Source organism: Melospiza melodia, chromosome 12 (genome assembly GCF_035770615.1).
Source record: "Melospiza melodia melodia isolate bMelMel2 chromosome 12, bMelMel2.pri, whole genome shotgun sequence".
Taxonomy (NCBI): domain Eukaryota; kingdom Metazoa; phylum Chordata; class Aves; order Passeriformes; family Passerellidae; genus Melospiza; species Melospiza melodia.
Window position 1 is genome coordinate 16099833 of NC_086205.1, and position 23049 is coordinate 16122881.

The following is a 23049-nucleotide window of genomic DNA, read 5'->3' on the forward strand; positions in this document are numbered from 1 at the left end:
TCTTTTTGAGCCTTCAAAAATAGCATTTTGTCCACAGTGTTTTGTGTCAGTGCCTTTCACAACTTCCAAAGAAATGTTACTGGACAGATTTAAAATTAGATATCAGTTGCAGAATTTCTAGCTGGCAATCCTCTTAACTTCATTTTCATTTTATGTCTTTAACATATTTCCCCTCATGCTTTTTCTTCTGGTTTAAGTTATCTATCCTTATAGATAACTAGATTATTCCTCTGGATGCTTTGTTATTCTTTTCCTTTTTACTTATGCTATATCCTTTCTAAGACAAGGAAAACAGAATCCCCCCAAAATTAGAATTATGAATATACTCAAATCATGCTCTATGTTATTTGCTAGTACTTCTTTAATAATACCCAACACTTTATTTACCCTTTTCATTACTGCATGGTACCAAGGTGACATTCTCATATAATCATCAGTGATAACTCCAAAGTCTCTTTCTGGAATTGAAATACTTCATTTGTAGCCTATCATATCCCTTTTATCTCATGGCACCATTAATTTTAACAGACTTTGATGCAAGAACCATAGTTTTCGAAGACTTCTGTAATTATAAAAACATTCTGATGACCACATGTTCCCATGTAGATTTTGATCTATATGGTCTCTGTTTTCAAATATGTTTGGAAGATCTGCAAGTCCTTATTTTTTCATTACAAAAAGAAACTGACTTAAGAATACCTGTTTATCTCTCTACCTGTTAATTATTTTGTAATAATAGAGAATTTCCCAAAGTTCATACAATAAGGAAATCAGACTGCTTGGGTGCAGCCTAACAAAGTACAGCTTTGCTCCTTTTTAAAAGAGAATTGTATGTGCCTCTTCAAAATTTTTGTTCTAGTAACTAAGACTGTTTAAACAAAAGGGGCACACAGAACATAACAGACAATTCAGACAAATTAAATACAAGATTCATCAGAAATCCTGCATAAATGTCATCTCCTATTGATTATGTGTCCCTCTTAACACATTAATCTAATTTCTCCCTCTTAACACATTAATCTAAGTTCTATTGGCACCTGAATTTAATTTTTCGTACAGTAAAATGAGTAATAGGAAATATTCTGAGTTCAAAGCTGGGACTGGCCTAGCTAGTTTGCTACTTGGAGACAGGCATCAACTTTGGCATTCCACACTATCTGGGAACATGATTTTAGGTCTGTACTATCACCACCTTCATCAGCAGTATTCCATGGTCACTTTGCATAGCACTTAATTTAGCATCTAATTACAAGCGCTGCTCTGTAACGAGGCTTAATGTGCTGCATGTCTAAAAAGCTTTTCTGTACACAGAATTCTGTACAGAGAATTTTCCCTGCATTCATCTTTTTAAATTACAGATTTAAATGGGAAATTAAAAGCAGTAGCAAAGAAGTGCAATAAAAGGGGGATTTAAAAAAATATATAAATTGCTTTCAAGCAGTTTACAGCTTTCAAGGAGCACTTTAAAGATATTATATTAGATGATGGATCAGAGATTGTGATGTATTTTGACAATCTCAAGTAGAAAATTTGTCATTATACTTTTTACATAGGAAATTCTAATTTATTACCCTGATTTTTCAACTACATCATGTCCTACTAAGCTTCCAAAATGCTTATTATATTAGTGCCAATCTTTAAAATCTTTAAAATTAAGTTTCCTCTCTGACTTGGAATACAGATGCCTTTTTCTACTAAATAAACAAGCTTCTAGTTTCTGAAATCAATCCCCACATATTTATAGTCTGTGACCATATCATCTCCTGACTTTCCTTCAGATGAACTAAGCAGAGGTTCTTGAGTTTTCATTATAAAGCAGGTGCTCCTGAATATCATCTACAGTTATAGAACACTTTTCTGAACACTCCAATCACTTATCATGATTTCAGACTGATTACCCTTACACACTACAGAGAGAATCCAGAGTTCCTTCTCTCTCCAATGGGAAAGCTGACTCCCTTCTCACCTGCTACATCACACTGGGTATTCAGATACAGTTAGTTACCTAAGGAAAACAAGTACTATTTACTTAGTAAAATAAATTTGCTTTGAAGTAGAACTGTACCCCAGCAGCACAAGCAATCTTTACTCCCCTCCCTACTTTGTTATGAAAGGCAAACATCACTACCTGGGAGCAATGGAGCACAGGCTCCTCAACTGACTTCTGAAGGCATCAGTCTTAGAGAAACAATTTTAAATAAGCAAATACACACACTGTGAGGCAGCCCTGATAAAGAGAATAGAAGACCAGAAGTCAGCAGACCCATCCAACACATTCCCATGGTACAGCAGTTTCCAGGAAGTACCACACAAAGCAGTGGGAAGAAAGTGAAGATTCCATCATCAATGAAAACCCTGCATTATACCTGCATCCCATAAAATGTCTGAAGTCCTATTTAGAAGACAGAGCTGCATAGATACTAGTCTCCAATAACAACAATAATATACTAACTTCCATACAGCTAAAAAAATGTTGGCAACTTACAAACCAACCCAAAACTTAAGCTGATTACAAGGGCATGAAAAAAATTAATAAGCAATTCTATTTTACCAGTGTTCTGGTATACCTTAAACTATTTTGTCCTGACTTTGTCTTTTTTTTTTTTTTCTTATGAAAAGTATGCAAAAGGAGATCTGATTTTAAGGAAATAATTGCTTAAATGTATCATTTCCAAAAAGACTGTTGCAAAGGACAAGAATATACAAAGGAAACACTTTAATAGAGCAACAGACTGAAAATTCATAAATGCCAAGATCAGCTTACAAGAGACAAAATGAGTCATAAGTGTCTGTTATGTGTCTGGAGAACACGTCAGCTCAACTACATCCTAATGTGCAGTTAAACACCAACAAAAAGAGAAGGGCAGCAAATGCACAACAGAAACAAGGCGTAGAGCAAGGCTGATGTATTAGACAAGTGAGTTATAGGCAATGAGATGAAATTCAATACTGACAACAAGTCACATGGAACAGCAATAAATGCCACAGAGACACCCTGAGGAATACCAAACAAAAACATGTCCAGAAGTGCTTTGGTTGGTGGCAGGGGATTTTTTTTTAATCATACAAGACAGACAGAAGGGAATCCTTGCACTACTTTCAGAGGATTCTTTTAGTCCTTCTAAATGTGCTCTTTTGATATTGAACCTTGTGTGTGCAGCCACAAAAACCTAGTACATGGAAGGGGCCTTAGGTCTTTCAAAAGGCAAGTGTCAGAATTGCACCAGTTTGGGCTTCTTTGAGTTTCTTAGGGAATGAACCATCATGTGGTCAGATGGCCAGGCTGGTCAAATGGGGATTAGAACTTTAACAACTTGAGGAGCAGCAGTTTCCAGCAGGTAATGTTGGCAAACCTTAATGAGGTACAAGAAAACTGCTGTGGCTCAGGAGAGTCAGGAAGCATTATTGGTTTGTCTTGGAGTCCAAGCAGTTCCTGGAAAACTCACAAGAGGTGGCCACTTAAGAGGTCTGTTCATGACCCCAAGTAAACAAAAGTATAGTTTAAAAGATATTGCAGCTGAGTATATCAAAGATTAGGCAATATTTTTCTATTTTTTTCATTACAAACTACTTTTAGAGAGAACATTGATGTAATTAATTTTGACCTGTACAGAATTGACTGCTGCTAAAGCTATTTTGGGAAAGACGAGAAAAAGCAGATCCTCAAAAGGATTCAGGGACGCCTCGCTAGGTGGTGTGGTATTAACAAGTTGTCAAGTCTCAGTACTAAATTTGGCCTCTGTATAACATTTTCTGAGCTTCCATGACAGATGGCACAAGGTTATCAGGCTTTGCTGTGGAACAGGAGTGCTCCTATCCATTCTGTAAGGAATGAAATGGAGAAACAGTGCCAACTGATCAGAAGGATTTCTCCTAAATTCCAACTGGAGAAACCTGTAGTGTTCTTGAAATCATCTATAGAACTGTGCAATCTTCATTTCAAATAAATTTGGAATGACGTTTCAGTAACAGCTTTAAAGGAAGCATCCACTGGGACCCCTCTGCTACAGAGCCATTACATGATAAGCAAAATGTGAATTATGTGGTTATACCAATAAACAAGAATGAGGCACTTCATTTCAATTGTACATCAGGAGATTGATGCTTTCCTTGCATTGTCATCTTTTGTGGATCTGTCAGAGTAATTCAAAATTGAACTGTCTGGAAATGCTTCACGGTAGGATTATGCTTGAAGTTTAATAATCAGCAGCATGTTGAAATTAGTTTGAATTCTCTCCCAGGGAGAGGAGTGATGGATACATTCTTCATTCAGGCTATCATGCCCATGTTAAAAAAGGAAAAAAATAAGGGACTTCAGGAGCCTAAATGTTTCACTGAAAATTTTTTAAAGTAATTGTTAATTATCAGGAGAAATTTAAATTCTTTCTTTGCTTTGGAAAACAGATAAAAGCAGTGGCCCCAGCAGAGGTTCTGGGAAAAAGAACCAAATCTTTCTCAAAAGATACTGCATAACTGGTGTGCACATACTGATTTCAATTTCTCTTTTTTAACAAAACAATTTCTCTCCTTGAGTTACTATAAATCTCAGAAATGCTGTGGACACAACATTTGACCAGGACTCTGAGCTGGGTCTAAACTAGAAGTCTTAAATTGCACAACAGGATACCATGTCAGCTCCCAAACATGGATGCAGAGAGCATTCTAAAAGACAAGGTCATGGTCTCTAAAAACATCTAAGAAGCTTCTGTTGTATAGTCTTCAAAGTAAAGGAAATATCCTGCCCATCTTAATCATAATTGAAAGTGCTCTTGATGTTGTGGACCAAAATAGAAGAACAGGAAGAAGATGATTTTCACTTTAGATTCAGTGGTTCTGTCAGACAGTAATTTAGCTAATAATTGTATTAACTGAAACATGTACAGCAGCTTTGGGAGCAAAACAGAAATGTTATACTACAGGAGCCATGCTAGAGCTGTTCAGTAAGCTGACAGCTGGTGAAAGACAGACTGGCCTGTATTTGACTTTCAAAACACTTTGTCAATCAATACAAGCCTCAACTGTGAGGACAACTATCACAATATAAAATAAATTAGGAAAGTTATATAACAGCCTTAAAGAGTCCTACCTTTTTCACAGGCTTCCATGCACTGGGCTTCATACAGCAAGACCTTGTAAGTCCACCTGAGTTATTAGCTGAAGACAATGGATTAAGAGGGGACCCAGTGTCTGCCTTGCCTGAAGATTCAGACTCTCGAGCACAGTGCAGGCAGAAAGCCCCAGTAGTAGCAGCACCAGAATTCCAAAGGCAAAAAAATTGGTGTCTCTTTCTTTGTTTACCAGATTTCTGACTCATTCTGGAAAAAGTAACTTTCTTGAGATACAACGCAACAGAAATATTAATAAGTTATGTTACCAACTCTGAGTGAGACAGAGCCGTGAGAGACCAGGAAAGAGAAGGGGAAGGTGAACCCCTCTGGCAGGAAGCAGCGCCTGCAGGTAGCTGGAGCACAGCTCGGTTCTTATCACCACTCCCTCAGCTCTTATCAGCACTGCCTGCTGCAGGTGATTAGCTGAGGTAAACGTGCACATGCCAGCACTGCAGGCACACACAGGGCTTGGGGGGACACACAGAGCCCCAGCACTGCACAGGCCTGACCTCAGCACAGGGGACCACTGCCCACTGCAGGGAACAGCAGGATGCTGACAAAGGCTACATGGCTTTACATGGGTCATGCCAGATATTCCTAACATTTATTGATACTATTTTGATTTTAAAATTGCCTATCTCTCAAATGTCAAGAAAATTTCAGTCTTGAGAAGTTTTCATCTCTACTGTACACGGAAAATGTTTACAAAATGAACCAAAGGTTCCAGAGAAAGTCCTTTGATGCTTTGGTTAAACCACCAAGAACTTCCTGCTTTTTGGCCTATTGACTGGAACAATTAATGCATTCCTCTTGCAGAATAAATTCATACTGCTTTTATCACTGCTACAATGCCATCTTACAGAAAATGCAACCAGTGGCAGAACTAATTTGCAAAATAAACTCATGTTTTACAGTCGTGTGATTTTACATAGCTTAAAATCAAGAATAGGAAGGAAACTTGGTAAAATTAAACTCACGCTTCAGTTTCAGAAGGTGTATTGTTATAGAGAAAATCACCCAAACCACAAACTATTTAAAGCTGCTTTCTCCTGCATTCATCACAATCTTAGCAGCAACAATATATAAATACTTCAATATATAACAAAATACAGGAAGGATAATAAATATTGCCCTAAGAAATCAGTTTTTCAAGACATATAGTAAAAGAGGGATTAGGGTAGAGACCTGACTTTTTTTAAAATCATTATCTTCTTAACTGCCTTACAACACCTCTATGTTGTTTGTGATTAAACATAGCATTTTGTACATGCTAGAACTATGTCCATAATACTCCAACTCTGAGAGCAATAGTCTAGGACTAATCACACAGTAAAACTCTTATCAAGAACTTAAAAGGAAGATAAACTAAATCAAGAAATTACTGGGTTCAAGCAACTCACAAAAGCAGTTGATAAGCTCTGAAATTTAAAATTAAGTTTTTGAAATGGCTAAGTGGATTTAGGACAATTTTTTTGTCCTGATCCTTTTCATATTTCCTAAAATATGTCCTAGAAAATAGAAGTAAAAATGAGCACAGGATATTCAAGGAGCTAAAGAATTTTTCAGTATCACATGCTGCAAGTGTATGCTCAGTTACATGCTAAGAAAAGCATCAGTGATTGCTGTTAGAACCAGTTTAATGACATGTGGAATTCAGACAAATCATTCTGCATTTGCAGCACACCATGAGCCAAATACCAACAGTTAAAATGCTTTCTGAGACATGAGAGCTGGATTGACTGACAAGAATAGGGGCTTTTCAGAGCTCTGGAAGAACTTCAGAGAAAAGCAGTGATCTTGATACCCGTATCATCCTTGATGCCCTGGGCATATCTCTTGTTAGGACAGCACTTTAAATTACTCAGTATTTGTCATTTGCATAATGGTGTATTTACTAAGCTCATGGCGCAGTTATTCACCCTTGTGACAGTACAATGCTTGGTTTTACTGTTACCTTCCATTTTACACCACAGTTTTGGCTTTTATTTAAGACATTTAAAAATTTGCTGACAAAAATTGATATATCAGCTCCTAATGAAATTCCTTACTTCTTCTATTTCAGTTACTAACACAACATCACAGGGAATGAGCAGGAAGAAACAATAAAGGCCTTGAATTCCTGAGCATGTTAAATCTGCTTCCAGGACTCGTAAAGAAGTCTGGTGAGGTTAGCTGGGCACCATGCACTTGGGCATGTGTGCACTCTTTTGGGCATAAACCAAGGGATAACTACAGCAAAAAGCAGTGCCATCATATCCATCACCTTCAGCCTTGCTTCTTTAGGATACAAAAATCCAAAGTCCTCTTACCACCTTGCTGGGGCAGGGTGACCCAAGCAGGTCCCAGAGGAGGACAGGTGTGTCCCATCTCTGGAGTCATTTCCCTTTCACTGGAGATGGAGGGAACTAAGCTAGTATGACCAATTAATGCCATCCAAGAAAGCCAAGGAAATGAAGGGACAGCTGAAACTGGGGGCTTGGTAGCAGATGCACAGGGGAAGCAGGAGACAGCTACTTTAAAAACCACCAAATGATTTTGTACCTGTTGAAAATCATGATGTCACAACAATAAGACTTGATAAAGCCCATGATCACACAAAGAATTTCTAAAGGCCAGGCTAGAGAAGCACTTCACATCTAATTCTTATTTGGACTCTGCAAATGTGACTACATTCAAATGATTGGGATATATCTCAAATGAATGAATAAAAGGTAACAAAATGTTCAGAATGCTACAACACAGAACACAAACTGAAGAGAACTGAAAAACAAAACTGCACCACAGTGAACAATCTCCAAGTGCCTTTTTCTCTCCTGAGGCTAGAACAGCTGCAATGGGTGGATAAGGTGCAAGCACAGTACAGCATCCTTCCAGAGGAAGTGGCTTCAACAAGATCTTATGTTTTTAGTGCATGACTTCTGAATATGCTCATTAAGGTTTTTTTAACAACCACTTCAAAATATTTTATGCTTTTTCCCCTCCTTCTGGCTATGAACATGTATAAGCCGTTATTTTTAATGAAGAACTGTCAAAGCTATGAAAATATCTGACAGGCTTTCCCAGAGGTAAGGAATCTTTTCCATAGCAGAAAAACAGAACAAACACTGTGATATTCACAGAATCATGGCTTTGGATTGAAGGGATCTCAGGAACTTTACCTGGTCCAACCCTCACTCAAAGCAGAGGGTATTCCGTATTTTATTTAGGAGCAGCTTTGAGGCCTGACTAGTCAGTCCAATTGCAAGCTTCACACATTCCAATATTATTTCTTCAAGCTTTAAACAAATGAGAGCAACTATAATTTTTATTCAGAAGGTTAATACTATATATTTTTACTTTTAAAAAACCCAGTATTTAAAAGCTATTATGTCTACCTATTGCATCACTTGGAGTTGTATAATGACCCATTAGAGAAACTACAGGATCCAACTTCCACATCATGTAAAAGATGTGGAAGTCAACAAGAAAGTCAAAATTCTCCTCTAAGCTCTCCTCTTCATTGTTTACTCCAAATTCATAGGCAAAAAAACCAGGTAATAATAAGCAGACTTCAGAGGAAGTGCCATCTTTGAACTACTAACAGAAATTATCCTAATAAAATTGCAGTGTCTGAAGATAGCAAATTTTTCCTTCTTTTCTAAGTTTTTGTAGTATTTCAGGTTAAATCATTCAAGACATCTTGACTAATGATGAATTTCACTTGACAGCAGCAAAACAAACCTAATCTCCCATGTTTAAATAATTCTGACATTTCAGCATTGTTCCATAAGTCTTAGTCATATTTTCCCAAGAGATACTAATTTTCTAGTGCCAATAAGTTTAAACTTTTCTCAGTGTCAATCTTAAGAAGTTATTCAAAAGCTACACAATTAAAATTTAGCTTGCTTGCTTCTACCTGACTTTGAAGGATGATTAACACAAACATCACATAGAGCAGATGGACAGCGAAGTTGAAAAATGTCGTGTTTCTCTTACAGACTGCACTATTGAATGTACACCCTGTATGTAAGGGAGACGTTCCTTCATCTGTGTATTATTAGCAGCCAAAAAAAACCTAGAAAGCTGCTACAGAATTGAATTTGTTGTGTTACCTAGAGTTAAGGTTTTAAATTATTTTAAAATTTCTTAACCGTTAAATACATAGTCTGTTTGATTTGACATCTTACTAGAGCTATGGAATTGATATTTCTTAACTACGTTATTGCCCTCCAGAGCCAAGCAGCAGAATGCAAACTACGTTTTCAATATTTCACTGTTTCATTAGGATATCTCATATTTAAAATTGCTGGAGGCTCATCACTTGGAAAATAAATAAAAACCAGACCTCATTTAGTGTTTTCATTTTCATGCTTTAATGCTAGAAATTACAGAGCTCTTTAAAATATGAAAATGAAAGCAGACAGAAAACGCCATCCATAAATAAGAGATTATATGAAATCATGCATATATAAATAATTGCTCTTTCTGACTAGCAAGCAAGCAGAAAACATGCAGACACAATCACTCGAACATGTGGCACATTACCTGGGAGGAGCTGGCAGCGACAGAAATGCAGTCAATGAAGCCATGTCTGCGAGTGAAAAATGCCACAATCTGCTGCCAGCGGGAAGGCTCAGCCCGCAGCTCCTCTGAGGAGCCTTTCTTTGCCCACTGCTTCTGCTTGGGGCCTACCGAGCTGTGGCTGGAGCCAGCGCTGCCTCGACTGGCGCGAGAATAGAGCAGCGTGTTATTTCCGAAAATGTAATTCATCTCTGCAGCTCTGCAGGTGGTTGCCAGGCAGTCTTAATTCCCTACCAGCTGCTGAGTGGTGAATGAGCAAGAAAAAAAAAAAAATGCAGATAGAATTACAGCAGCATCGTTTACAAAGCAGGAAAACAAAATTCTTGCTAGCTGATTGCTTGCTTGCTTTTCCTCCAAGGATTTCTACCTCTTACATTCCTCTCTACCTGTGATTACGATGATGAGTATAATCTCGAGCGATTTAAAAAAAAAAAAAAAAAGGCAGCAAGCAAAGGTTTTCCTTATTTTTCCTTTTCGGAACGCACAGGATGAAAGCCTTGCTTTCTCTTCCTAGCTGCCAACAGATATTCAAGGGAAACTGGGTAGCAGGTACAGTACAACGTTACAAATTCACAGCTATGAGGATGGTGGTGGATGATAACAGCTACTGGGTGGAGAAAGCACAGATCAAAAATAACCAAGTTTCAATCACTGCCTGTAGAAATATCCAATAGCATCTTTTCACTTCCTTGCCTGCATAAATTATGAACCTGAAGCAAACAAAACAGGGAATATAGAGCAGAGCTGCACTTTTTACTGATTCTGTCTTTATGAAAACATTCCACAGAGCAAAATTACTTTAACCCCATGTTCAAAACAAATATTTAAGAAACAACTATTTGCCAATTTCTTCTTGTTTTCCCCTGTTCTTTTGTGCATAAAACTATAGAGGGAGTGAATCATAGTGCCAGAAAACAATCATTTTGTGTTGTAGATCAGAGGATTCCTGGTGAAGTTGTTCTACTGTGGTTTCGGGTTTGTTTAATCCTCAAGAAAATCAGAGACTAAGATTAAACAGAGTCCACACTGTTCTTATTCTGTGAATAATGTGTAACATTCATAACACCTTAGCCCAAATTTCTGTGCCTGCTGTAAGCATATTATGAAAACAATAAATATATATATTTCTGACTCAACATTCCTTCTCAAAAGCACAAGAATAATTCAAACCCAAAAAATTCTTATTATTCACTAATGACTTTTCAGTAAGATTATTTTGATCTCCCATGTACATGACAAGTATTACTGTTAAAGGTTTTCTCTGCTTTCATTGTAGCAAAAAACAAAGTATTCAGAATAATTAGCTAAAAGATTATATGGAACTCAAGTTATCTTACAGAACTCACCATTCAAATTTTTGTAGCAAACTATTTTAAAAAAATCCTCCAGCTCACATCAGAGAGATTATTTTGGAAATCAGTTAAATGTGAAGCTTTCAGTAGCAGCTCATCTCTGGAAAGTTATCCAAACAATTTGTGGTATATTTCTACAGTCATGATCACAGCACCAGGGCAAACATTTTTAACAGGAAGAGAAGTCTTCATATGACAAACAAAGGCAGAAAAATTCCTTACAACACAGCCACAACTTACAGCCACATAATTCTAAAAATTCACTGCTCCATGATGTGCATTTTAGTGGAATTACTAAATTCCTTCACATACTTCTTGGGATGCAACATAATCTGCTGTTTAACAAATTCTTACTGACAGCTATCCTATTCTGAGTTACAGTTTTTTTTCCTGCAGGCCTCCATTGCAAGCAGAAATAAGAAGTACATTAATTGAAATGTGTCGTAGCAAGATCAATGCACCATTTACTTCTAGTCACTAGTACAGCTCAATAACACAGCACAGGCCAATATTCTGAGCACACCTTTCAGACAGACTTTATTAATATTTATAAAATACAATGGCTTATCACTGTAAGTCATATAAAACTGGATCTGACTTGTGCAGTGTCCTTAAAGCTATGAGCACAAGGTAGATAATGGAGGTTGAGAAATGCCTGAGCTACAGTAGATAGGACTTTTCAAATGGACAAGCTTCTCATAATGGGAATTTTTTCACAGGAAGACTGCAGCACTTCCTGAGCTCTACCTTTTTCCAGACACAAAAAACATACCTAGCCTGGAAAATGCTATGAATTTATTAGCAGAGAAATTGATTAATCCCTGGCTATGACTGAAGGTGTTTGGAATAAGGTACAAATTATATGCTCTGAGTATCAAGTCCTTTTACAAAGAGTAAGGTGAAAATATTTTCTATCTTTTTCTACATATGGCCTTGAATGTCAACACTGCTATACAGTTTATTAGATAGCCTAGAGAACAAGAATGTGTCCAACATTCAAAAGAACTTCTTCAAGAATTAATTTTTCTCTCTGTTTGTCCCCATAGGCTCCAAACGAAGTCACATAGAACAATATTGTGCAAAATTCTGGAAGTAAACACCACAATATATGGACAAGAAATGTAACAAGCAGCTATTTTTTTTTACTGTTATATCAATCTGTCTGAAGATAAAAGAGGTCTGCTATGTTTTAAGGCAGTTTATTTCAAGGCTGATTCCCACACAGCCAACAATCCAATACGGCATCAATTACAAAGTGATTTTAGAAATCAGCACTTCAGGAACGCATCACATGGACAAAAAGCTTCCTGAAAGTGAAGCAATGATGATTTAATTTCAATTGAGAGAGAAATCCAGAAAAGTTCTTAAGGAAGAGGTTATGCAATCTTGCTGGTGATGCAAGGCAGCAATCTGTGTCACCTACACTCCATATGGATGCAATGATATCGAGCAAGATCTGCTGACGCCTAAGCAGATACAGTTGCAGTTATTTGCAGAAGGAGCTGGTACTGTGGTGATGAGAAAAACCCTGATTTTTATGTGCTACAAAGCAACCTGAAGATAAAGGCAAAGCACAGCTCTACAGATGGCACAAAACCAGGATAGCACAAAGGAGTCCAGATTAGAAGAATGGTCACTTGTAGAGTTGAAAAAACAGTGGGAGGTTGTAAAAACAAAGGTTCATTCCAGTCGAAGAGCATTTCAACAGAGGGTCAAACCTACAAGTAGAAACTGGGAAAAGTTCTATTTGCACAGAAGAGGCAATATCCAGAGAAAGGAAAATCATCAACACAGATGTCACAGCTGGAATTGCATCTGTGAATGATTGCCTCCAGAGTCAAAAGGCAGAATAGGGAGGCTCATCAGGAAACTGCAGGAAGTCCTAAAAGGACTTCCATCCTAAAGGACTTCCTAAAAGGACTTCCAAAAGGACCCCTTTTTCATATTCTGGATATTGAACTGATGGGACTAAAATAAAAAACACCACACACTAAAACAAAACAAAAAATACTATTTACTGTTAGGCAAGAATTGAGAATTTGCAGATTTGAAAAGGTTCCTGCCCCAAAACAAAATAGCACATAATTAAAGATTTCTACATCGGTACTCATATCTCTACAGGTTAAGAAATTTACTGCAAAATTCGTCTGCATTTGTAGAGGCTGCAGAGTAATGTTATTTGTGTTGTTGCAAGATACAGTAATCACAGTGGTTACTAAATGTAAAATTCGACATCAAATACTTGGACTAGAATTCCTCTGACTTTATATCCAAGCAAATTGGTATTATGAGCTTTCTGAGACAAGTCAAAACATGACATAATGCTGTATTTTAATCTCTCAGATAAAGGTTCCCTGAGCATAACTGTACAAGCAGAATGCATACCTAAAATTAAAAAGGCACAGCAACAAAAATTGTTTGTGAACAGAAAGAGCAGTTGTATCTCAATTACCCTTTCTAAACAAAAGCCAACAGTCCCCCTGAAGCATTTGAAAAGTGTCTTATATTAGTTTTACTACCATATGGTTAAACAGAGCATTGGCTAAAATAAGCACAGACCCTAAAGCAAAAAAACCTGATTGTCTTAACAGAGAAAATTCAAGGGTCACCTAAAACAATGGCAGGGACTTATTTCCAATATCAGTTAGGTTTTGACCAAAAACAGAGGCAAAGGAAATGTTCAGAACTTGGATATTCAAACATAAGGCTACGCAACTTAAGCTCTTCAGGCATGGGAGCAAAACCAATATTGAAAATTTAGAAACAAACTAATGTTTCTTTCTTACAGTTGTCAGAATTCTAGATTTAACAAACTTTTACTGGCATGAATCTAAGTCTCGTAAAAAAGTAAATGCAATATTCTAAACCAAAGCCCAGGAGTTCAGGACACAAATACTGTGGAGAAAAAAAAATGTTAACCCCTTTTGCTAAGAGATGCCATAAAGTCTATCTTAATTTTTAGTTCAGATAGGACTGAAGGATAGTTCTTGACCAAATGGCATTTACATAATCAATAAAAAGTACATATCTTATTGCTGAAACCAACTTATAAGTAAATATCCCAGCACAATTATTCTATAATGAGCTATTTTAGTATAAATATTTAATATAAAAGATCATTACCTTATTACTCACAATACACCTCAGACAACCTACCAATCTGGGCAGATTAAACTGCCTGGTCTTCCGCACCCTGCTCATGAACCTCCTGCCCATCTTTTTGGCACGCCAGACTGACAAAAACATCTTGTGTTTAATGCAAGTCTCCTTAGGTTTGCTTCAGTCATCAAAATGAACCCAACTGCACCGAGAGCCCAGGAAAATCTCGGGTGAAAACAGTGCAACCTCTTTCTAGGACGACTTGATGTTGATTACTGTATTGGAGGTTGTTCTAATGTTTAGATTAATCCACAGTCCATCTGTTACAGTTTTTCTTTCTTGTCTCTGTTGACAAGAATTTATTGAGCAAATCCTTACAGAGAACCAGGCAGATTTGGTCCACTGCTTCTTCCTATAAAACACCAACTGACACCTTTGCATGTATTTCCACATTCTTCAATTACAGGAGTTTAAAATCAGTAACCTATCAAGAACTTGAGTAATGCATTTTAATTAAAGACTGCGCAATAGCTCCTCTCAAGTGTGACCACCGGAGTATGATACTCGTCTAAAAATAAGTATGCCTGAGAGTATCTTCAAGTTTTTCTTTATGATTCCCAGCATTCTATGTATGTTCCTAACACCAGAAGCACTGACTTTCTGCTGAAGATGGCAAAGCTTTACAAAGTTCTCAATTTAGAAAAAAGTAACAGATTGCAACCTTTTCACAATCATAGCCCAACTTGCAAATTACATGTCAACTGATCTTTGATTTCTAAATGGAAACAGTGTCTTCATCATCAGGTTAACCTCCCCTACCTGCTCAGACTGGAGCAGGACAAGAAAATCTATTGGGGTAAAGATGAAGTTAAAATTACTTTGACTGTTGGCTAACCCTGAACCCACATGGTTCAAATCATAAAGACCATCGGCCTTCCTGAGAGCAGAAAAATTCCCAATTAGCAGAGAAGGCTGCTTTAACAGCAGCTCCACATGCTCTAAAAGACTTCTGGGGAAGCACTTGAGAAAACAGAAGTGAGTGGAGAGAAGATACACTAGGAGATAAAGAGAAGGGAACCTATCAATATTATCAGCACAAGATTTGGGTGCATGTGGAAAGGAGATTGTTATCATTGAAGGAAGGATGTGTAAATATGCATATTTATATAAGAGCTATTTCCATACAGCTTCATGGGAAGGAGTTAAATAAAGGTGCTTGTTTGCAATTGAAGAAACAAGCAATGTACGCTGTGATGCCTTGGACGGTATAGCTAGGAACCAAAAGACTACCAGCAGTTGAAAGATTATTTCAAAGTCAGAGGCTGACTGTAGATCACTGTGTTTACAGGCTATAAAACAACTATCACCTGCTAATTTATAGTTCTGAATACAAATTTTCATTTCTGAAATAACCATTCCCTAGTCATGTTCATCATTTTAGAGACTCAGCATTACTGACTGTAGTTTCGTTGGTATCTCCTGAGTCAACTCTTTACCAAATGGAGGGGTCAAACTAGTTCATTCTTCATTCCACAGCAGCTGCCCTCTATCTCTGACCATTCTTGTTGTTCTTCTTTGAGTACCTAAATTTGCCTTCTTAATCAAGATAATGAATGGTGAAGATTTCTGGAGTGATAAGATAATGCAGTTTTATTCCCATTTGCTTCACTGATTATTCCTTGTATTCCATTTGCCTTTTTGACTGTAAATTGAGTACTGAGATGATTATTCCATTAATCTGTTATAACTCTGAGCTCTTATTCCTCTTAGATGATGCAATGAGAACACAGGTCCTTTCAAGATCCTTCTGGTAACCTCCATCCATGATTAGCAATCTTTCTCCTTTCCCTTTACTTTCATTCTGTTGTTGGTTTGGTTTTGGTGGAGAATTTTTGTTTGCTTTAGTTTTTTTAACAACTAAATCCCAGAATAATTTTTTCTTATTTCATGACAGCTTAAGTTTCTCCACAATCTTTTTTTGAGTGCATCCATTGTGTACATCTAAGGAAACCTAGAAACCTACATCAATAAGATGATCTTTAAGCCCATGCTTTAAGGGATTTGTGCAGCAGAAATTGTCTTTGCAATGTATTCATTGCTTTCTCATCTCTCATTTCACCACATGCTCATTGATTCTGCTCTTCAGAACAGTTTCACCATGTTGTGGCAGTACAGAAATGAGAGCAAGTTCCAATTTCTCCTCTCCCTCCTGGAAGCTATTTTAAGAACAAGCACCACCTTGCCATATCTCATTGCTGTGATACCACAGTCAGGGTAAGTGGGCTATTACACAGCACTGCAGCACTAATAGATAAGCAGTTTCAAATCAGGGTTAATTTAAAACCATTAAGCTTAAATACCATTAGGTCCTGGAAATACTTTTCCAAAGATGACTAAACATGTGAAAAAAGCAGGCATACACCGAGTGGGCACAGGATATTTATTTCACAGACAGTGCATGCAGTCAGCAGAACTGCTGTGCTAGGATTACCAAACCTGTCTTGGCAAAGGTTTGGGTACTGCTGACACACTGCTAAGACTTTTTTTTCAAACTGTGTGTCCACTTGACAAAGCTCAGGATATGGGGCACAAAACCACAAGCTGCTGCTTCTAAGCAGGAGCAGAGGAAAGGCTGAAGGACATACTTGTCACCCTACAGGCACTCAGACTAGGTCAGACAAAACACCCAACTAACCTCCTGCCTCTCTCAGCAGTGAACTGTGAAGGTGTAGAGTGATCCTTCCCTGCTCAATACACCACCACAGGCTCCAACAGAGGTTCACAGAGCCAAAGAAGGTAAAATCTGTCTTACTGCTTTTATTCTAACAAAAGACTACTTGCACTCTAATGCAAACTGAGCCTGAGTATTTTCTCCCAGATCTGACACTGCAAGGGGTAAGCAGAGATAAAGCACAGGGGCACTGGCACTGGGCACAGCTACTGCCTCAAGGGTATTCCCTGGGCAAAAAGACTCCTTTGGTTAGAATTTGGGGGTAAAACTTCAATCTTTTATTCAATGGGAAACAGCATTTCACCTCAGTTTGAAGCATTTCATTGTTCAGAGACAGAAAAACAGTAACTCATTTGCATTTAATGTCATAATTTTATGAAGTCATAGTTTTATTCACTGACATAAGTTTATGTAACCACAAAAGAGTCCTCCAAGTGCTTTAAATGGATAAACAACATTAATACACATGTTCCCTTTGGTAAAGGGAAGTGGGATTTTTACTGCATCACCTGAAGCACAAGTGCTGTAGCAGAACACAACAGCCCCAGCCAGACTGACAGGTCTGTGCAGGAGGAGAACAGGCAGCCAGCAATGGGAAGGGCAATCCCTGCACTGCCCATCCCCAGCAATCCCTGCACAGGGATGACCAATCCTGGGAACATGTGAGGACAGGGAAGTGGCCAACTGAGCTGCATGAAATACAGACAGGAGTCTACGATTATGGAACTACAAGTTAAAGAGTTCCCCCACCAACCCAAACCTACTTCTCACAATTCCTAGAGTGTTCTGCTACTCCACTGATGATTGCACAAAGCTGTTATAGAGATACCAAATATTCAACCAGTAGAATGTCTTTAGCTCCTTACAGATGCACAATTCAGTCAGTAATTAAAATATTCGTGTGTAGCATGAATAAGTAATTTTAGGCCTCTCACTAGACTAAAGCCAGTACAATGTTCCAACTAAAACATTTCTGATCAGCTGTCCCTATCTGTGACACATGAAAGGAACAAACCAGGTGCAGGCATTTTCCCCATACCCTTGGAAGATTGGTGCTATGGCAAAAATCTCCAGAGATAGATCATTGAAAAAGATTTGATTAAAGGAACAAGAACAGCAGAAATGTTTCTCAACCAGAAAGTCTAGCTTCCTGTTACCATATGCAGCCACATGATAATATCATTTATAAACTTATCAACTACTTTGTAAAGTTTTTAAGAACTTGCACAAATTGCAAATGGGAATTATAGATAAAATGGAAATGCATCAAATATTGCAATATTAAGAATTTATTTCAGAGCAAGATAAAGATTTATCATGCTAGTCATGGTATTTTTTCCAGTACAAGATGTATTTAGTAGCTTACAAATTATTACATGTTTCTTTTAGAGCTTCTGCATTAACAGTGATAGATTAGCCCAAAATACCAACACACAAAACACAAACATATTACAGAAGTATATGGAAGCCCCAATCAGGCTCTACACTTAAATACTGAATTACCATACTACAATCATATATAGGAGATAAATAATCTGTCGTGTCCAGATTGCTCTAAATAAAGATTACTGATTTTTTTTGTCTTATTGCACCATGACCCACTACTTTGTAGCCCTGTAATAACCTGTTATTCAAAGCGTTTTCCTTGATAGAAAACCTCAGCTTCCACTCCACAGTTTAAAGGCTTGCTTGGTCCCATACCCGGTCTGTGACAGCTCTCAGTGGCTGGGAGCTGTTCACATCGTTGTGTTTGAACTCCAAGCCGGTCCCTCCCCGCCGGTCCCATACCCGGTCTGTGACAGCTCTCAGTGGCTGGGAGCTGTTCACATCGTTGTGTTTGAACTCCAAGCCGGTCGCTCCGCGGGGCCGGTCCCTCCCCGCCGGTCCCATACCCGGTCTGTGACAGCTCTCAGTGGCTGGGAGCTGTTCACATCGTTGTGTTTGAACTCCAAGCCGGTCGCTCCTCGCGGTACCGCGCGGAACGCGGGCTGCCGGCGCGGCAGAGCCGGGGCAGCAGCGCCCCCTCGCGGCCGCTGTGCAGAGCGCGGCAACCGGAACCGGCACCGCCCACGGCAATCTGGGAACCCCTCACCGAGCAAGTGCCGGTACCAGCTGCCGACCCACCTGAACGGATCCTTCAAAAGCTTTGCGACAGAATATTTGTGAAGGATTTCATTCATGATTCTCTACCATTAAATACTTTTTTCAAAGCTTTTTTACAGCATCAGCGTTCCATTTCACACAGTACTAGAGAACACAGGACACACAATCTCCCGGGCCAAGTTCACTTTTTTGTTACTTGACACACAGGAAGTAAACGTTTCTTCTGAAACTGACAAAGCTCCACTCTAAAAAAACAAAACCTGTAAGCCTCACTTAAACTTTAAATCAGTACAGCTTGTCTCTCTTATTTTATGCTTGTTGCAAACATACAATATTTTAATCCAGTCTGAATCTGAGGTAGCCCATTCCCCTGTCAAGAAGATAAATCACCTTCATTGACCAAAATATTTAATATCTGATAAATAGCAATCACATACTCATCTAAAAATTTGGGATACATAGTTGTATTTTTGGTCATTCAAAACTACTCTTTGAAATAGCATCCACCTGTTCAAGCAAGTTATAAAAGCTATTTGAAGTCCTAGGGTATTTGAAAGCTTCTCTCAAGAACAAAATTCTGTTCTTCTGTTCTTTTATATACTTGCTCCATACTCAAGAGAGCTTGCTATAACAGAAGGTATTCCTCAAAATCCAATTCTACTGGCCTCTGCAACATTCTTTATAAAGCAACATAATAAATAAATCATAATCATCAAACCACTGATTTCTTCAAACTACTACCTGTATTTGAAATTTTAAGTGCATTTAACATTTATATTTAAAACAGAAAACAAACTCCTCTTATTATTTTATTCATGTCATAAACACAACATTCTCTATTATGTTCAGTTTCCTTAATCAATGAACTATTCAAGAAAGCTGATTGAGCCCTTGTACATCAGCCAAGACCTGGTCCTTGCACAGTGCACCAAGCCAACCTACCAAATAAATCACACAAAGCACTCTTAAATCAGAGCTGTTGTTGCTAAATTGATCTTCAGCACAAGCTGTGCTAAAACTATGAAAACCTGGCAGATCATCAGACCAAAAGGAGAGCAGACCAGCTATGCTAATAATACAACAGCAACCTTGGGTTTTTTCTTCAGGAGAGAAGCAAGTCAGCAGTCAATTAGCATCAGCATTCAAAATTATACAAAATGATGGTAAAAAAACTGAAACCTGGAACACCCACCCCATCAGTTTTCAGGATGAACAAAGCTTTGAAAAATTTCAATTTACCATACATTGCTTTGAAATTAACAGAGAAGAGTTACCTGAAAACAATCAGATACATCCTAAAAACGGTAATACAAACTGAGTGGTAATAGTTCCCTTATGAACATTCTTCCCTACTGAGTGATGATTTCCCAGCATTTACCAATGTGAGACACATAATAGTAATCATCCTCAGAGACCTAAGACACAGTATTTTGGAAAGGTCTAACCATACCTTGTAACTTAACTCTGCCTAACTCTATTTCAAAAATAGTTTTCTTTCTTCCAGTTTTAGAGCTCCCCTCTTTGCCTTTTTGGTCCCCTTATGCTTTCTAAAAGGCAAGACTAACTACTCTAGGAATTAGGAAAGCTTCTGAATAAACAGAGTTGACCTTAAGTCCCCAGAGAAAGAGGACTTTTATTTATTTCTAATGGTTGCACTTAAAAGGTGTTTCATTGCTTTCTGAACATCAATAAATTCAGGGAATTAGACACGTGAAAGTGTGTTACTGTGTATCTAACTCCATAAGCAAGAAATATTTGAAGTTCTAGCCTTTCCTAAAAATGAAAGCTTTGTCACATGAGTATTCTCAGAAGGCTCTTCAGAGGGCAATATAGCCCACTTCTAAAAGGTTATTCATTAGGGCTTCAAGAATTCAGCTTGCCTAGCTGAAGACTATGGAAAAATACTGAGAGTTCATTGTGGAGATATAAGTAAAAATCACTGGCTCAATACCATCATGTACATTTAAAACTGTTAGAAAAGCTGGAAAACAATTACTAAATGCACTCACACACTACAGTTGGCTCTTCTACAGAATCCTTACAAGTCAATGATAAAGATTCAACTAAGTTTTTCTTCATAATTGAAAAAATGGAAATATAAGGTTAAAACATTTTTTCTTAAAATATCATAGAATGGTTGGGTTGAAGGGTCCCTAAAGATCATCTAGATCAAACTCCCTGCCACAGGCTCAGAGACCCGGCACTAGACCAGGTTGCTCAAAGCCCCATCCAACCTGGCCTTGAACACTTCCAGGGATGGGGCAGCCACCCCTTCTCTGGGCAGCCTGTGCCAGGGCCTCATCACTCATAGGAAAGAATTTCTTATAATACCTAATCTAAATCCACCCTCTTTCAGTTTGAAGCCATTCCCCATCTTGTCCTGCTACTACTTGCCAAAACTCCCTCTCCAGCTTTTCTGCAGCTGCTTTATGGGGCTCTAAAGTCTCCATAGGAGACCTTCTGCTCTCCAGGATGAGCAGCCCCAACTCTCTCAGCCTGTCTTCACTGGAGAGGTGCTCCAGCATTGTGATCATTTTTGTGCCCTCCTCTGGGCCTGCTCCAACAGGTTCATGTCCTTCTTTTGTCAGGGACCCATCCCAGAGCTGGATGCAGCACTGAGGGTGGGGTCTCAGCAGAGCAGAGCAGAGCTGCAGAATCCCCTCTGTCCCTCCCTCCCCTGTTGCCCACTCTGTTTTGGATGCAGCCCAGAGCATGTTTGGCTTTCCAGGCTATGAGTGCACATTGTTGGGTGATGTCCAGCCTCTCATCCAGCAGCACCCCCAAGTCCTTCTCCCCAGGGCTGCTCTCATGTAAGAGTGTTTGTTCTTTGCAGCTGCAAAGGACACTACAGCACAGAGACAATTCATGCTAAAAGTACCAAGCTGTAAGCCTACCACAACATAAGCCCATCTCATCACTCTAAAGCACAAACGTTACCCAATATCAAATAATTTCTCCACTTTCCCTCAAAACCAGCCACAAAGACTCAGAGATATTATAGAAAACAGCATTTAGTCTGACACACAAAAAAACCTGTGCTATTCAGAACATGATTGAGCTATGTCTATGTACTAACACAGTAAATTAAACTGCCTGTTGTTACCCACTCCCAAACCTCACACTCAGTTTGTTGTCTAAATCTTGAAATCTGTCTTCACGCTACTGAAGCAATCTTGCAAAATAATGGTGCTGCATGCTGAAAAACTCCAGAGACATATAAGGCACCTGGCTTATGACATATTGCACACAGATCCTCAATTAAAATATTTACTAGAAACAAAGTCAGAATTGACTCCACAGGTTTCTGACTGAAAATCCAAAATGAAACTGACAGCCCAAACTTCAGTGCCCCTCAAAGCTACATCCAAAATCTTAAGTTACCTTTAGTTGATTTCTGGGCATTTTACTACCATGCATTTAATTGACCAGCTCCATAAAAAATAGAAAGAGGTTTTTTATGTGCATTTTTTTGTCCCACAAAATTAAATACCTGAGGAGTATTCCAAAACAGTTGACTATTTAAAAATGCCTACCTTTACTGGTGAAATATGAGAATGGGAAACAAATCCATGGACATTCTCAATCTGGGACAGATTCTTCTCTGATACATGAACCAGCTCTGGACCTGTCACCTCATTGGCAATGTGGGGAGAGCTGTGCTCCTGTGGGGGTGTGTCTTCATCCTGATAGCGGTATTTCTGAAAAAAAAAATATAGGAAAAGATTAGGCCACCATAGAAATGAGAAAAGAATCCAGAAAACCTAAGTCAGACAGAAATAGTTGTTTTTCTGACCTTGCTGACTTCAAAGCAATAAAATCTATAAATAAAAATTTTAATTAGCATTTTTATTTTAAAACTGGTCCTATCCAAAAATGTTCCAGCCCTTTTAGTCCCACCTGGGATTATTATAAAGCTACCTAAACCCCAGCAGGGTTTACTGTGTCCATAAGAAACATCCCAACATTTTCTAAGCACATTCACTTTCACACATTACTATATTCCCAAGTACATAAATAGTTATTAATAGTTTATAGGGAAAGCATGTCATATTATTAAAGGTACAGAAAAACTTTCTAAACACATACTCATTTTAAT

The 23049-nt window shown here is 38.2% G+C and overlaps 1 protein-coding gene across 17 annotated transcripts in view; it reads right to left on the reverse strand.

The window, feature by feature from the left end:
* The window catches only part of DLG1 (discs large MAGUK scaffold protein 1), a 140547-nt gene that overhangs the window by 66993 nt on the left and 50505 nt on the right, over positions 1–23049 (reverse strand). For 12 of the 17 annotated variants that reach the window (XM_063166966.1, XM_063166957.1, XM_063166956.1 and 9 more), the window contains one exon: positions 22487–22651. In XM_063166966.1, coding sequence (XP_063023036.1) covers positions 22487–22651 — 165 coding nt within the window. Of the gene's footprint in view, positions 1–9632; positions 9886–22486; positions 22652–23049 lie in introns of those variants that run through there. The other 5 variants (XM_063166968.1, XM_063166969.1, XM_063166964.1 and 2 more) reach the window with 5 other exon arrangements.